Here is a 16677-nt window from a genome sequence, read left to right as displayed (position 1 = left end):
TGCAACAATCAAGTCATAAATGGTCATGTGACACAAGAATGGGTCATAAGCTAATTTTATTGTTTCCTCATCAACCAATCAGATTCTTTCATTCTAATTGGAGGTATAATAATAATCAAATGGTGAATCAATACAACAATCGGAGGCGATAACAACAAATTATTTGGTAGACCTATTAATACTAAAACGAAAGTCCAGTCGCCCTCGGACTACTGCATATACTGTAGGATGCCTTATTTAGGACGGACAGTATATGTGATAGCCCTTCAACCACTACACTCACTTTATGGTGCCTTATTCAGGACGGACAGTGAGTAGAGCGGCCTGGTAGGACTGGTCAGTCAATGCAGACGAACGAACTTTTATGGCTAGCCTCTTTGCTTGTGGTTGACCTCTTCGTGGCAGGCCTTATAATTGGTTTGGCAGACCTCAAAATGGTCTTCCAGATTCCTCTCAAACTGTAACCACAGGCGAGAAATTAATAACCGCAAACTTTATTTACTACAGTCTTCAAAACACTGTCAATCGTCTTCTCTCCTTTGCTGCATCCGAATAACAACAACGGATGACTGCAGAGTCTCAGTATATATACTCTATCAAAGTCACGTGATGTCAACAATGACTAATTGAGGACTCTGCATGGTCGTATCTTTAAATTCCGGAATTGTCACACTATCTCTACCGACTGAGCTACCGTGAATGTCACAGCAATACAAATGCATTTCGCTCTAACTATATTCTCTCGATTACAACTAGTGTTCACGATGTAAAAAACTCATCTTGATCTTATGTTTATTCCAAGTTATTTATATGTAGCTTTTTGTTAAACTGATTTTAATTGGCCTAAATGGTAATGTAACTAAAATTGTGTTTCACCTGACGTCAGAGCTTAGGGTTTCTTTAAGCAATGAGCAGTTTGAAGAGGGATCTAAGTTAAACCTGTATATAATATATCTAATTATACACATCTGCGCTCGCCACACTGTCGCCCCTTAAACATATTTATTCTTTAAAAAAATTACCTGCAAATGCATGATTGTAATAAAAACATCAACGGGAATACTGCGATATATATAAAATCTGACAATCCAGTAGAAATACAAATTACAAAATTAATGTTTCAAAATGTTTTCAAAGTGCTACCCTCCTCTTCTTAACAGTCAATACTGCATGCGTGCATATTCAAAGTTTTAACTAATTTAAACAATTTTCAAACGAATAGTTTATATAAAATTCTGGTGTTAAAATATTCTTTATAATTATCCTGCTTTCAAATCTTAGTGCAATGTATTTTTTATTAATACATAAAACACGAGGTGTTAGGATTCCTTTGAAAGTCCTAATTACCTCCTGTCTCTATTCAAGTATCCACTTATAAGATATTAATGGTATATTTCACTTTATAAACTATGCATTGCAAGATCAATTTAACTTCGCAAGATCAAGAGTATATTTATTCCAAGCTATAAAAAAGGAGAAAACGAAAAAAATATCATCGAAAGATCAAGGCTCAAGTCATCAAAAGTCACCTGTTTTTTTCATGGCGGCGGACATAATATGACGATTTTTAGTGGGGAGGCAAGCGAATATAATATTCCGTTTTGGAACAAAAAAGGGCATTTTCTGGCGTCGGACATAGTGTGACGATTTTTCTGAAAAAAGAAGCGGACATTTCGTGACGACGGACAAAGTGTGAGGATTTTTCCGAATGGGAGGCTGACATTTCATGACGACGGACATAACTTGGCAGCAGACAAATCGTGACTCAACAATTGACCTATCGAGGTATTAACCTTATCATATATGTTTACCTTTTATATCAACTGTTTTTTTCACATCATCAGCTGCCATTCTTTTCCAGCTTACACTATCATTCAAATAGAAAAAGGTTTCACATTCTTCCTGAGGTATGCTGCATGCAGGAAAATCATATCTTGAACCATATATTTCCCATCCACATAAATGTTTTTCAAAGTCACAGTCAACTGTAAAATAAAACCTCTTAAATTTGTCAAAACTTATTTCAAAACATGTAAAACCAATTATTTCTACATGGATAATTATGAATTTATCCACCAAATGCATTTTCTTAAAAAATATTATGCCCATTAAACTGAAGTAAATATGATGGCATTTTGTTTATATCATTATCTTTTATAAATCCTTATTTTGAAGGTGTTGAATTGAATTTTTTGATTACATTTCTATAAAATAGTTCATTCTGAATTGATAAGTATTTTTGAAACAGCATCAATAGTATATGGGGTTTATTTGAACTTAATACCACAATTACCTTGTCAAATTTTACATGTATATTTCCGCTTCCAAAATTTACTTTTTGAAAGAAAAATGATATACTGTAACTGTTACTTTATTTTCCCGAAATTAAAAACTTGTCCGTTACTTTCTACTTGTGTTCCTCACCCCCCCCCCCCCTCACCCCCTGCGCCTTTCTGCGACAAAATAGGATCGTTTGCAATGACAACAATGAAGCTGCTGTAAAAAATATCATTATCTCAGTATATGTATGTTAAATGTTTGTGTTTTCGGGGAAATTAAATAAATATGTTAATCTTAGAAAACGAATGCATGAAAAAAGGATACTGAGTGAGGACGGTATTCTTTTTTAAGTTAAATTGTAGGCAGTAGACTATTCCAGATTTGAAGTTTGTTGTGTTATGAATGGATAGGTTGTGTTATGTATACATATTCGGTTTAAATTTGGATAAAGAGTTTTGCAAAACGAAATCCAAAATTTTGGTCATGTAGAAAGGGTTGTATAGCTTATTTATGAGTAGCCTCCCTTTATAGTTCCAAATCTAAAGATATCAGATTACCGGGGAAATATAACCACTGGGATATAGGAAAAATTTATAACACAAGAGTTAAGTTTTTTGTGTTATTGGATGACAATTCTGGTAATGATAAGACAATACTAATGTGAAAACTGTGTTTGTTTAAATTTGTTACATGTAACTTTTACGCATCTAAGGTACGCCTAACCTACATGTTGGACAACTACGTGTAGTTTTTAATTCTCAAGTTAAATCTAATTCTTGAAAGGTAAATACTAAATGCTAAAAAACTTAATCTTATATTTTTTCTTTAATCGATGTATCATAGAAAGCCTGGACGTAAAAATCATCAATCCAATGAGCGAAGATCTGTACAATAAGTCATTTAAATTAAGCAAAGAATCATTGACTGAATGCTTAGTAAAATCCGTGATAATTATATGACATACACTGTTATTTGAAAATTAAAATGTAGAAATAAAAAAACAAATAATTTTTTTTAAAAATAATAATAAAAAACATTGTTGTGATGTATTCCTACGCACTGTCTATGATGCTTAAATCAAATAAAAGGTGAAAGAAAATTTCGTTTTATTATCTTCAAATCATAGGTAAAAAACAAATTTCCTTGACCGACGTATCGAATAAAAATCTAAACTGAAAACGTTTAATATCAATGCGCTACGTTCATTAATTGGTAATTTGTCCCCTCCAAATGTTTGTTTGAAGCGCCCACGTCGGTTGAAGAAAAAAAATACATTCCTTTCTAAGATCTATTGTAAGGAAAAGAAGAGGACCTGGCAACACGCTGTAACATGAAACTACAAATGATGAACTAGAGATCAACATTTAAGTTAATAGCTGAAAGATATTTTGTTTTTTTTTCCCCTAGAACATTACTTTCCTCTCAGAATTTTTAGAGTTACTGAAAGACATAAACAATGCGAATGGAAATTTGCATGGCAGCATAGAAATCAAATTTTTAAAAATGTCAATTTTGGTCCATTGTTGTCAAATCTTTACGAAAACGGTTCTATAATTTGAAGGAATCCACTTTAAAGTTTAAAGAAAAATATAAATGTTTTTCAAGCATCCCAATTGAGTTAAAAATTAGTGACCACATCAATATCAAATCAGGTGCATCTAGAGTGTAGCAAAATATCTGCAAGTCTTCACTTCATGTAGAGGTGATAAGTGATGGAACTTCTCTATGAGTTTCATTAATACAATTTTTCATTACTTATGCCACCCTTTTTTTTCTAAATTTAAAGTCTTCTATACGGTTCTAATTACAGGACATGTAAACAAACATTGTTATTAATTGAGACTTAAATAAAATTATGTATTTTAATAAACGGAAATTTATTTTAAAAATAAATTAAATGTCTTTTCGTGTTAATCTATGTGAATTTTCTTAATGAAAAGATCAAAATACCTGTCTCATGATTACTTCCACATAACTTGGAATATTGAACAAAGATCAACAGTGACAGTATGATTCTTCCCATTTCTCGTGATTCTTTGAGAATTCTTCCGTAAATGTTTTTATGTGGGAACAATTCCTTTAAATGAAAGAAATCAAATATAAACAAATATTAATATAGCAATGTTAAATTTCAATTTCAATGTAATACTGCTATATATAACTGTATGCACAGCAGTATTTAGTTTCTAACGTTTAAGAGAATTAATGTTTCTCTATGGGTCTGCCCAGTAGTTTCATATAGTATATTTCTAAAAATGCTCTAGAAACACTTTGATGTAGTGTTAGGATGAAACATCTATTCAAGTGAAAAGAAATTCATGGATCTTTCATACACAATAACCATTGTCATGACTGGCGTTGGCGTGATGAGGAAGCTAATTTCCCTGTGACCTTAAAGTCTTGGCAAAGTTTAAATCAAAATTCATAGGCGCCAGGTGCAGTCTCGTTTCAGGTAAGTGAAATAATCTCACAAAAGACGCTTTTAAGGAATCACTGTCTGGTTTGTTTGTTATGACATGACATTTACGATAGTTTGAATCTTCTGATGATTTGCATGATCTCGTTCTGCATAAATTATTCCACGATGTTATACATTATACATGTATTTAAATTGATAAATAATATAGTTAATATAAATGAAAAAAAACTGCTGTTTACAAGATATTAACCTCAGAAGGCCTCAGATAGTATACCCACTGACATCAGATACAAACTCAGGCTCACGAGATTTATCTGCATTTAAGCCTTTGACCGTTCACCTTGCAAACTTAATATTCCGGTTGAATCACTAAGAAATAAACTCCACCTAATTTCAAAGAGGCATCACAAATAAAAGTATAGATATTGGCAATCTCACCGTCTTTCATTTCCCAAATGATAGTAAATCATTTAGTAAAATGTAAAAAGTATTGACAATTAGAAAGAAATATTCGTTTTTTCATGTTTTTTCACCTCTCATTGTAAATGGTTCAAAGTAAAAAATTGCATTTATTTCCATTTAATATCGTTTTAGTTTTTGCCATTTATTGTAAAAATGTATAATGTGCGATATGTTTTAAGACTGGAGACATAAAGAAAAAGAAAAATCGTATACTTTTTTTTTTATTAGTATTGTAAATGAAAAAAAAAAGATTATGTATAAACTTTGTATTAGTAAATTATTTTTGAACTTGGAGTGTCAGTATCAGGGAAGTTATTTTACTCAAGAAGTATAAAATAATTCAGAAGTGAAAAAAAATGAGATTGATTAAACTATCAATACGTATTGTTCCCTGCTGACAAAGCAGATAACAAAATTGCCTTTGTTTGTAGGTCTCAATATATAAAATGTATTTTAAAGGAACTTGGATATAATTCTATAAGTTTTAATCCAACTTATATTCACAGTTCCTTTTCTAGAGAAGAATTTTTTTCAAAATGAAATGTCAGTGTTGGATTTCAAAACTTCATTAAAATTCTTATAAACAAAGATACATTGGAGGTTCCAGTTAATGTTCGACCGAGCCTTTTTTTTTTTTACATCTCACTTAGATATTAACAGTATTGCAGGGAATCTTCAAGAGTACTGTGCAACAATATACCGGTAATCTGGAAGTGGTGAAAATCAGACATTGAAATTAGAAATTCCAAGGAACTTTTGGAAAAATTTGAAATCACAAGATTTTATCAAATCCAACGGCTTCAAGCACTACGACTTTCTATATCATATACCACTATTCCAAACGATAAACTAAAGTCTAGACTGTTTGTGATATCATTAAAATGGAACTGGTAAATTTCCTCATCATACATAGATTTACTGACCTTGTCGTTGGTCATTTGCAAAATTATTTTGTTAAAAAGCATTCTGATTGCAAACTAAATACTACAAAGATTGCATTAAAAGATGCTTTTTTCTGACAACGCAGCTACATGGAGGTTAAGGACTCATAAAGGTAAATCACTCTATGCAGAGCTTCAGGAAATTGATTATGACGTCACGGTGAATCTGCAAAAATGAATCTCGGCAAATGAATAAAAATTTTCTTTTTCACACACGTTTTCATACAGTGATTTTTCATAATTAGTTAGTTATTAGATAGTTATTGTACTATCAGTCGACATTAAAAAAAACTCTAAGTAGTTTTCCACAGTTTTCCAGTGCAGAGAATGGTTAGGTTTCTCGTTTTATCATTTTATCCAAAGAATACCATTACTTTCCAAACCGAAAAATGTCTAGCTCCAATTTTTCTTTTTGCAAATTCCAGAAGATTCTAGACATTTCTACAATGCATTCATCATTACTTCACAGTCTTATTAAATTGATAACGAATAGGTCTCTTATAAAGCCGCAGTCATGCACTTTTGTACATAAACGTACTACAATCACAGGCACAAGGCCTCGAAAATCTCAAAAGTTCAACAATATCCGCTTAACTATAAATTATTTTGTACACTTGTAGCTTTTGTCCTTTCTATTTTGACCGTTCACGGTCGTTCAGTTGGTAGAGTGCTCATTTCGTGATAGGGAGGTCGTGGGTTTGTTTGGATAGCAACTGTTCCTTCGCCATACGCTCAGCACCTGAAGTGAAAGTTGCGGGTCCTTCGGATGAGACCTTAAAAACCGAGGTCTCGTGTCAAGGCATGCGTTGGCACAATAAAGATTCCTCACTGCTCAATGGCCCTGAGTGCCGAGTAAAGGTCAAAATTTGAAGCCCTTCACCGGTATGTGGTGACGTCTCTACATAAGTGAAAGATTCTCGAATGGGCCGTAACACAACATACAATCAATCAATCCTTTCTTTTTTGAAAAGTGCTGGGATAAAGTTGTTAGCTGTTGTTGTTTTTCGTAATTTTACAATATTTCACTGCATAGAGTGAAAATGCACGAAGTTTATCAAATGATAAATTATATATAATAACCGGGCATGAGGAAGTTGCTCTAAGCAAAATTTGTCGTAAAGAAAACACAATCAATATCATAGTGAAAAATTTCTCGTATATCGTTGAACTTTTACGCACTTTGTATCCATGCGTATTTTTTTCAAGTTTTAAACATGTCACCTGACAAATAGCTGATGATCATAAACGTGAAGTGGCATTGGCCGAACTCGGTTGCGACCCCTAACATACATATGCATTAGTACAATTCCCATCAAATTAAAACTCATGCTAATGAAAAAAATATTGACATTATATTGATTTTCTCGAAATATTTTAAGGCATATTTCCTATGGGCGCCCCTAACCTATAGCTGCGGATCTCTGTATAGTGTTTGGAGACCAGGTCTTCCAACAATTCATTGGAACTCCCAGGGTCACCAATTTGTGATCTTTTACTAGCAGACCTATTTTTGTTTTCAGATCAAGCACAATTTGTTCAACATTTTATACATGAAAAGGAGAAAACACTTGCTCTGGCATTCAACTTGACATTTAGATATATTGGCGACGTGTTGTCAATTAACAATGGTATTTTAAATAATATATTTACACACTCTACCCCAATTAGCTTGAGATAAAAGATATCACGATGTCTGACACATCTGTTTCATATTTGGATATTTTACTTTAAAAAAATAAAACGTTGTTGGTAATAAAACAACAAAGCTTTATGATAAACGTTATAACTTTAACTTTTTAATTGTCGGCTTCCCTTACTTATGCAGCAATAAAACGTTATCACCTGCATACGATAAGCACGAGCATGCTCTATGTATAGACAACTTGTTTTTTTTTTTGTTTTTTGTTAAAATTTAAAGCAATTTGCAAGGAATGAAATAACAAAGTTTTGAAAAAAAAATCACGAAGACATTTCGAACATAGGCCTCCCTAGAAGTCATCTCAGTTCAATGGTCGATGCAATGACCTTGTCAGGAAATAAAATTTGTAATTTAATAAAATGCTGACTGGCGTTTTTCATACTAATTATTAGACCATTATTTACACCCATGACAAATCATGATAAATTGGAATCAGACAAGTGACGGTGGTTATTTCTAGTCGGCAGGAGATGCTCTCTTCTCCGTGGCATCTAATCTTACCTATGACGTTTCAAGGTCCGTGTTTGCTGAGCTTCTATTTTTTGTATTGTTTAATGGCCTTTTGAGTTATGAAAAATGTATGTAATTTCCATAAGTTTCAAAATAACTAAAATACCCGAAAAGATACCCGAGAAGAAATTATTGTTCTCTTCAACATTTTTAAAGACTGATTGGTTGAATTTGAAAAGGAAATAATTTTTTAAAAGGCTCCATTACTTCTCAATAAATTATTACATGTACACCTATTGAAAAGAATTTTTCTCATTTTTTTTCTGTACACCTATTCAAAAAAATTTTTCTCATTTTTTTCCTTCTGGGTATGAACCTAAATTAACAGCAGTTTCTTTGCAAAAACCTATGAAACAATAGGAGGTTGAACATACCTTAATTCAACTTATGATGATAGTTATTTAGAGTCTTACTTTTTTGTTCAAAAAGATTTATTTCGCAATTTCTTAAATTCAGCGTTTTGTACTTTTTTCATTTCTGTGTTGTAAATACCTAAAGATTGATTAATTGTTCGAATTTATCTTGTTTACATCCTGTTCAATATATTTTCTCTCATACAGAAACGTTATCATATACCGAATGGGGTAATACGATGTCAAAAGATCCTACTTGGCTCTCGGGTTCTTTGCGCAATGAGGTTTCTTCATCGTGCCATCGCTTATCTTGACATGGGACCTCGAATTCTAAGATCATATCTGAAGGACCAGCAACATTCACTTCAAAATACCTGATGCTTGAGGATAAAGAAGCCCGCAGGTAACATTGTCTTCGTTTGTAAGGTTCATTATATGAATTGTATTTTAGAAGAACTTGGATTTAAGTCTACAAGTGGTAATCATACTTATACTCATACTTCCCTTTCTAAAGAAGAAATTCTTCAAAATCATATGTCATTTTTATATATTTTTAATAGAGCCAAAATAAATTTGAACTACCCTATATTAATTGGATTTCGAAACTTCCTAAAAATCCTTACAAACAAAGATACATTGCGGGTTAATGTTCAACCAAGCCTTTTTCGATTCTCCTCACTAAGATATTGACAGCAGCAAAGTAAAAACTTCAAGAGTACTGTGCAGCAGCATATGTTCAAGAAGTGGTGTGTATCAGATGTGGATACAAAAAATTTTCTAAGAACTTTTAAACAATTTGAAATCACAAGAATTAACAAAAATCAACAGCTTAGAAACTTATGACTTTTCAACTTTATACACAACTATTCTCTACGAAAAATTAACGTCCAGGCTTTTTGATATCATTGACAGCTGCTGTTTTAAAAAAAATGTAACTAGTGAATTTACTTACCTGGTCATTGGTAATTTGCAAAATTATTTTGTTAAAACACATTCTGATTGCACGCACAAGAATTTTGATGTTAAAATGAAAGGGAGGCTTGAGTTTTTGATTTACAATATCTATGTGGTTTTTTGGAGACCATGTATTCCAACAATTTATCGGAATTACCATGCGTACCAATTGTGCTCCGTTATTAGCATACCTATCTTTATATTCATATGAAACAGAATTTGTGCAAAATCTTATGCGCGAAAAGAAGAAAACACTTGTTGTGGTCTTCAACTCGACATTTAGATATATCGACGACGTATTGTCAATTAATAATGGTAGTTTCCATTTTTTCGTCGATACGATATATCCCGGTGAGCTTGAGATAAAAAAAAAGATACCACAGAGTCTGACACTTCTGTTTCATATTTAGATATTTTACTTGAAAAAGACGTTAATGGTAATCTTACTACCAAGCTATATGATTACTCATGCAGCAACATACCTTCATTACCTGCATACGGTGTGTATATATCTCAGTTGATTCGATACACAAGAGCATGCTCTACGTATGAACAATTTCTAAAACGTTGATAAAACAAGAATATCAACAGTCTCTTTTAAAGTATTCATTTCATAAATTCTATGGTCGATACAATGACCTTGTCGGCAAACATTTTTTCATTGAGACAAATGCTGACTGACGTTTTTCATACTTATTGTTAGTCATTTTTTATTCACTTAAATGACGACGAATTTTTCCGTTTTTTCCGATCATGACAAGGAGCACACGGTGGGTAATAACGGTAAGCAGGGGATGCTCACTTCTCCATGGTACCAGATCCCACCTCTGATGTTTCGGAGGTCCATGTTTGCTCTGCTCCTATGTTGTAATGTTTTATGGACTTTGAGATTGAATACTGTTCGTTATCTCCATATCCTTCATCGCTCACCTGAGCAACTGGCTAGGTAAAAGCAAAAATCAGTTTAGTATTGAAAATTTGAAAGTTAAAAAGATAACATTGGGTTCAGGGGAGAGGGGGAGGGTGTATTAGTTCAAACTTATATCTGTATAAGCATATATGAGAAGCATGGTCAAAGCTTCTCAGGTGAGCGATGTGGCCCATGGGCTTCTTGTTCCTATGTTTTCCAATGTTAAACTACCGGTCACGGTAGCCTAGTGGTAGAGCGTTCGCTTCGTGATCGGGAGGCCCGGGTTCGATTCTAGATCGCGGCGCCGCGTCATACCTAAGACGTAAACAAAGGTAGTGACTGTTCCTTCGCCAAGCGCTCGGCACTAAAAGTGAAAGTCACGGGTCTTTCGGATATGACATTAAAAACGTAGGTCCCGTGTCACGGTAGGCGTTGGCACGATAAAGAATCCTCACTGCTCAATGGCCCTGAGTGCCGAGTATAGGTCTAAATTTGAAGCCCTTCACCGGCATCGGTGACGTCTCCATATGAGTGAAAAATTCTCAAGAGGGACGTTAAACAATAAAACAATCAATCAATCAATCCAATGTTAAACTTTGATACCCAATTAATGCCCCATCCGACCCACGGAGTCATGCCTTGAAGAAACTTGTATCCACACTATATGAGGATGCTTCCACGTGAGGATTAGCTTTCTTGACCCAGTGACTCTTGAAAAGTAGATTTTTAAAGATTTTTCTTTTGTTTTCCTATGTTAAACTTTGGTACCCTATTGTAGCCCCATCCTAGCCCCGGGGGTCATGATTTGAAAAAAACACACTACATGAAGATGCTTACACCAGAGTTTCATCTTTCCTGGCCAAGTGGTTCTTGAGAAGAAGATTTTCAGAAGATACCATTAATTTTTCACAAATTCACAATTATTTTCCCTTGGAGGAGGGCGTTGCCCTTTATTTGAACAAACTTGAATTCCCTTCACCTAAAAATATTTTAGGGCAGGTTGGTAGAAAATAACCCATTGGTCAATTTAATTGTTAGTCAAATATGCATATTTTTTTCTTGAAATATTGACTTTTTTAGTATGTACTTAAATTATATGTGCAGACAGGGCATAGCCTTTTTTCTTTGTACACATTTCTTAGAACTATTTACAAAAAAAAAAAAATATGTTTGATGAAGTTGACCATCAATTCACTCAGTTAAAGAAGATAAGGTTTCCATACAAATTTTGCCCTGTGATTTTCTGGAAAAAAGCAACTGGTGTAAAAGTTGAAAACTCATGCTTTTTAAATAATTGAAATTCAATGCAGAAAATCATACAAGTCATTTTTCTCACATGTGTTTTTAAATGCTAATTATGACGTCATAAACATGTGTAGATTCATTGTAACATTGTCCACAGGCATCGCCCATGAAGATCTTGGGATTTGTGATTTATTATTGAATTTTGCACAAAATATCCAAAAATTAACGTGGGCAACGGTTGTGGACACTGTTTTATAAAGGAAAATCACCCTTGAAATGGGCCATTTTGAGGCTTTTTCTGTTAAAAATAGAGGAATGCTTCACATTAATGACGTCATATTTGCAGAATGGTAAACCATCATGCCATATTCTTTCCTGATTTATCAGATTTATTTATTTATCTAACTAATATTTAAGCCAGTTTCAAAACTTTTTGATGTCATTACATTTTTAGGGTGCAATAAAGCTAAAACCATATCTTCCTCTTATGTTTTATTATAAAATGTACGCCAAAGACAACTATTACAATTTTCAGAACATAACATCAAACAACATTCAATGAAAAAAGTGCAGAAAAGAAAGAGAAGTTTCATTTAACCATTTTCTCTCTATTATCTACAATGTTTTATATTCCTTCATAAAAATTGTCGGACCATTGAAATCCATTTTAAATAGTTATGGATAAATCCAATTCACAATCCTCTGAAATCCCCGTAATAATAATAAAAAATATAATAATGATACTTTTATTTACATAACTTTCAAATAGCCTCCTCTTTAGATTTAACAGAAGATAAAAGCGATTGTTTCCTCTTCTATAATGATGAACTTTACAATAGTGTTCCTACAGCCTATCAATTGACATTCTGATGTGAAAGTGAATTCTTGTCAATAGACAGAAGAATTGGGTATGAAAAATTTCCAATAATTAAAGCATTCTTGTTATATTTTAATGGACTTTGATATAAAATACCGTTTGTTATATCTATATCCTTCTATACAAAGAAAGAAAAACCTCGTTTGGCCAGTGATAAAAATTGATCTAAAATCAATAACAATCTATATTCTTTCTTAATTAATATGACATGAGTTGTACAAAACAATTGCGTCTTTTTATAAACATTTTAAAATCGTCAGTATAAAAATCATCAGTAATGTTAAAAATAGCACTTTTTGGATTCAAAAAAAAATTTAAATTATTTAAGTATTCATTTAAAGCTAATTTAATTTTATAGAATTAGTAAATATTTATGATAATTTCCAAAAGAAAAACCTCTAAGGTGTTTTTTTTTCAGATTTGACGCACAATTACTTTAATTTATTGGAATACTATTGGACTTTTGCAAGGAACACTGATTTTTATAGTTAACAATTAACTTTTACACAAGGACAATGTACAGATGCTCTTAAATGATATGAATATTTAGCTTAACGTTTAATTTTACGAAAATAAAGGGTTATTTCATAGCACAGATGAGATGTCTTTGAAGAAAACGACAACCATCCTACCTTCAATCTGGTTCTTCAAACGGCAGTGCCCCTAACATTATACCAATAACCAGAAGGTTTTCTTATCAATTTTTAATCCTATGATACAGGTTGAAATGTCAAATAAAGCCGTAAAATGCAGTGCTTCTCAGAGTCCATTACCAAGCTGTTATTTGTATTTGATTTTTTAATCAATTAAAGGGGCATGGATACATTTTCTATTCAATTTTAGTAAGTAATTTCAATGTTTACAATTCTTCACTAAGATAGATCTAATGAACAATATTTAATTTGATTTATAAAATAGATATAGAGCTAAAAATTCTTTATAAGAAAAATAACATCAGTGCCATCGTTTTTACGTATCGAAAATACCAGATCTGTAATAAAATAAAATTCAGCAAATCACTAGAAAATGTCTAATCGTATTTAAAATTAGCTTCTTTATTTAAACAACACCTGCTTTTTACGAACATATATTAGTTTTATTACGTACAACGAAAACATGACACAGTCCTTGTTTGAATAACAAAGATTTGGAGATTTATTCTGTCTTGTTCCTGGACAACTGTAATTTATTTTTTGATTATCATTAGAAATACCTTACTTGGGTATTAGTAAACATTATTGTGATTATTGGGGAAAATAAAATTTGAAAATCTTATGCAGAAAAAGTGGTCATGCCCTTTTATAAGTAACAGATCAAATAAAGCATTACCTATTACTATGATCTCTCTATGGTCTGTTACTCTCGGTGTTAAACTTGTAAATAGATAAATGTTAAATGTAAAAATTAATATATTTGAATTAGATCTTATTTATGTTACCCATCAACATTTCGAATATTATTTGTGCAACCAAAGAAGAAAAAAAAAAAAGAAAAAAGAAAAAACAAAACAAATAAAAACCTTTTACGTGTATTTCTCTATAACTTATTAAATGTTTTTGTATCATCTGGCGGTATGCCAATACATTATGTAAAAAGAATCAATATGCAGACTGAGTATTCAATGTAAATGTTGATACTGATATCGGTAGATGTATGAAATTGCATTTAGATATCAATTTCCAATCCTAATTTGTTATTCTTGTCAACAAAATGGATGGAGGGCAGGGGATGTTTGTAGAAAACAGTCCCACAGGCAGTAACGTAGAAGTATATATCCTGCAATCAATATTAAAAGTGCATGGCATGCTATCAATGTTTTCTCATCAAAAGATAATGATGCGTAAATGGTTGAAAAATCATCTACAAGTTATACATCAAAACGACAATGTGCCAGGAAAGTCCAGTGAATACAAACAATTAGACAAGAGAAGTAAGATGAAGTAATATAATGTAGTATATCCACTGGCTGTGAGTGAGATAGCCCTAAATGATACCCACGGCAGGGATTGATCAATTCAGCAAAAACAATGTGAATTTAAGACAAATGATACAATATAGTGTTTATTTATAACCTTTTTTTTCTTAATTTTTTTAATCTTTATTTCCCAGATCCTATTAACAATTATAATATGAACTAATAAGCTGGCAGCTACCAGGGAAGGGACCCTTGCTAAGCTCCATTACAAGTAAAACATTTTAAATACTTTCAGCATTTCGCAGAATGCTTCTAAAGATAATACATATTTAAAAAAAACAACATAAAGATCATACATTTTTAGACTTGCAAATTCTGCATAACTACAACAAAATTTAGTGGTATTTTACGATATTATATTTTTGATAATAATACTCATAACTGATAATAATTCCTATTATATATTGATACTTAGTAAATCATTTTAGAAGTAAATGAATTCATCCTTATTTCTTATTATGTTTACAATTACTAACAATGATAGTCATTTACTTGCTATTCTGACTAAATGGATTACTAATAATTACTATTTTTTCTTAATCTAATATCTTATTTTAAAAACAACACGTAAAACGTTTTTTAGAGTGATAGACTGTATCTTAGATTTGACCATATCGGTTGTTTAAGAAAGATTTCAACAGTTAGGTTATCGTGCGTTAAAGCATGTGAATACTTGTTTATAGAATAGAGGCATCTTTATTATTATTCCGCATTTCACCATTTTATTTTACGCAGTATTAATTACATATTAATCGATATTAATATTTATTGGAATACAATAGCTAATTATTTTAATGCAATAAGTATTTTGATACCCCGGTTATCCATCAACTGGCTAATTTTTTTCCATAATCCTTTCAACGCCAGAACACCTTATCTTATCCTCCTTCAATGAGTAAAAAAGTCTGTAAAACAGGTTGTTGACACAGCACAGTTAAGGTTACAGTAAGGAGGCAGGACCTAATTTGTAGGGAAATGTTTACTATGACGTCACACATAATACAAGGTCTTCAAAATGCCACAAAATGAAATCATTTCCTATTTCAAACAGCTGGATAGCTGTATACTTACTATTGCATGCAGTTTTGTCGTTTGTTAAATTCCACACAACAGTATATAAACGATGCATCAATCGCAATGCACTTGTCAATGTGACGTCATCAAGCAAAAATGACGCAGTTTGTATACTGTGAAAGGCTGATCAAGTCACATTTTGTACAATGAAAAATGTCTTTTGTTCTCAAATAAAATATCATTTGCAGTTAAATAAAAGACCGTTAACTTGGATGGAATGTATATTTTAGTATTATATTCATAAACTGTCCGTACATTCTCCAGACAAGTTATACTGTCTTATGTTTTTATGCAGATTCAATGAAAATGCAATGGAAGGGCTCTAATAAATCGATTTATTGCAAGGGCATATCCTCAGTGTGTCTTGTCAAATTTTAACACATAAACATAAGAAGCATTAAGATATTTGAAAAGTGCTGCGAACCTCATGAAACCTTGCAAATAGATTAATTAATTAATATAGCTATATTTAACATATGGAGAAATGGTGTTCATTTTGCTCATTTATATACCGGCCATATTGGAGCTATAATGAAGATAGATTCCATAAGAGTTTATATAGAGAACGTACAAAAATTTCAAAATTTTATATACTTACTATTTCGGATAAAGTTCTTCCGCCGATGTTTTGGTTTTTCTTTATATCGTCCACCGGAGATAACAATAATGTTGATGATAAAGTGAAAGTTCCGACCGCCTTTTTAATTTGAAAATTCGGAGCGATAGTACATTGTTTTAATGAAGGAGAGAGCACAGGATTACTGTTTTTATCATTTCTGGTGTTAAAATGTAAGTGTTTATTGCAAGATGATAGAGTTCTTCCGCCGATTAATAGGTGCAAACAAATGTCTATTTTTACAAAATACAGATGATACAGATGATTTAACATTTCATGAAGAGTTACGACCGCCTTTTTAATTTAAAAACGACAATTTCTTGCACCGGCCTGACCTACTTTATTTTTCAATAATAATTATT

The 16677-nt window shown here is 32.0% G+C and overlaps 1 protein-coding gene across 1 annotated transcript in view; it reads right to left on the bottom strand.

The window, feature by feature from the left end:
* Nucleotides 1–368: 368 nt before the first annotated feature.
* The window catches only part of LOC134232358 (G-protein coupled receptor GRL101-like), a 39241-nt gene continuing 22932 nt past the window's right edge, over nt 369–16677 (bottom strand). Inside the window, exon 3 of the mRNA XM_062714300.1 lies at nt 369–458. Coding sequence (XP_062570284.1) covers nt 369–458 — 90 coding nt within the window. The remainder of the gene's footprint in view (nt 459–16677) is intronic.

This window comes from Saccostrea cucullata, unplaced genomic scaffold, assembly GCF_032062105.1.
Source record: "Saccostrea cucullata isolate Sc308-1 unplaced genomic scaffold, CSIRO_AGI_Scuc_v1 ctg938, whole genome shotgun sequence".
NCBI lineage: Eukaryota > Metazoa > Mollusca > Bivalvia > Ostreida > Ostreidae > Saccostrea > Saccostrea cuccullata.
Note: the sequence above shows the minus strand (reverse complement) of the source record. Positions and strands in the feature narration are given on the sequence as shown.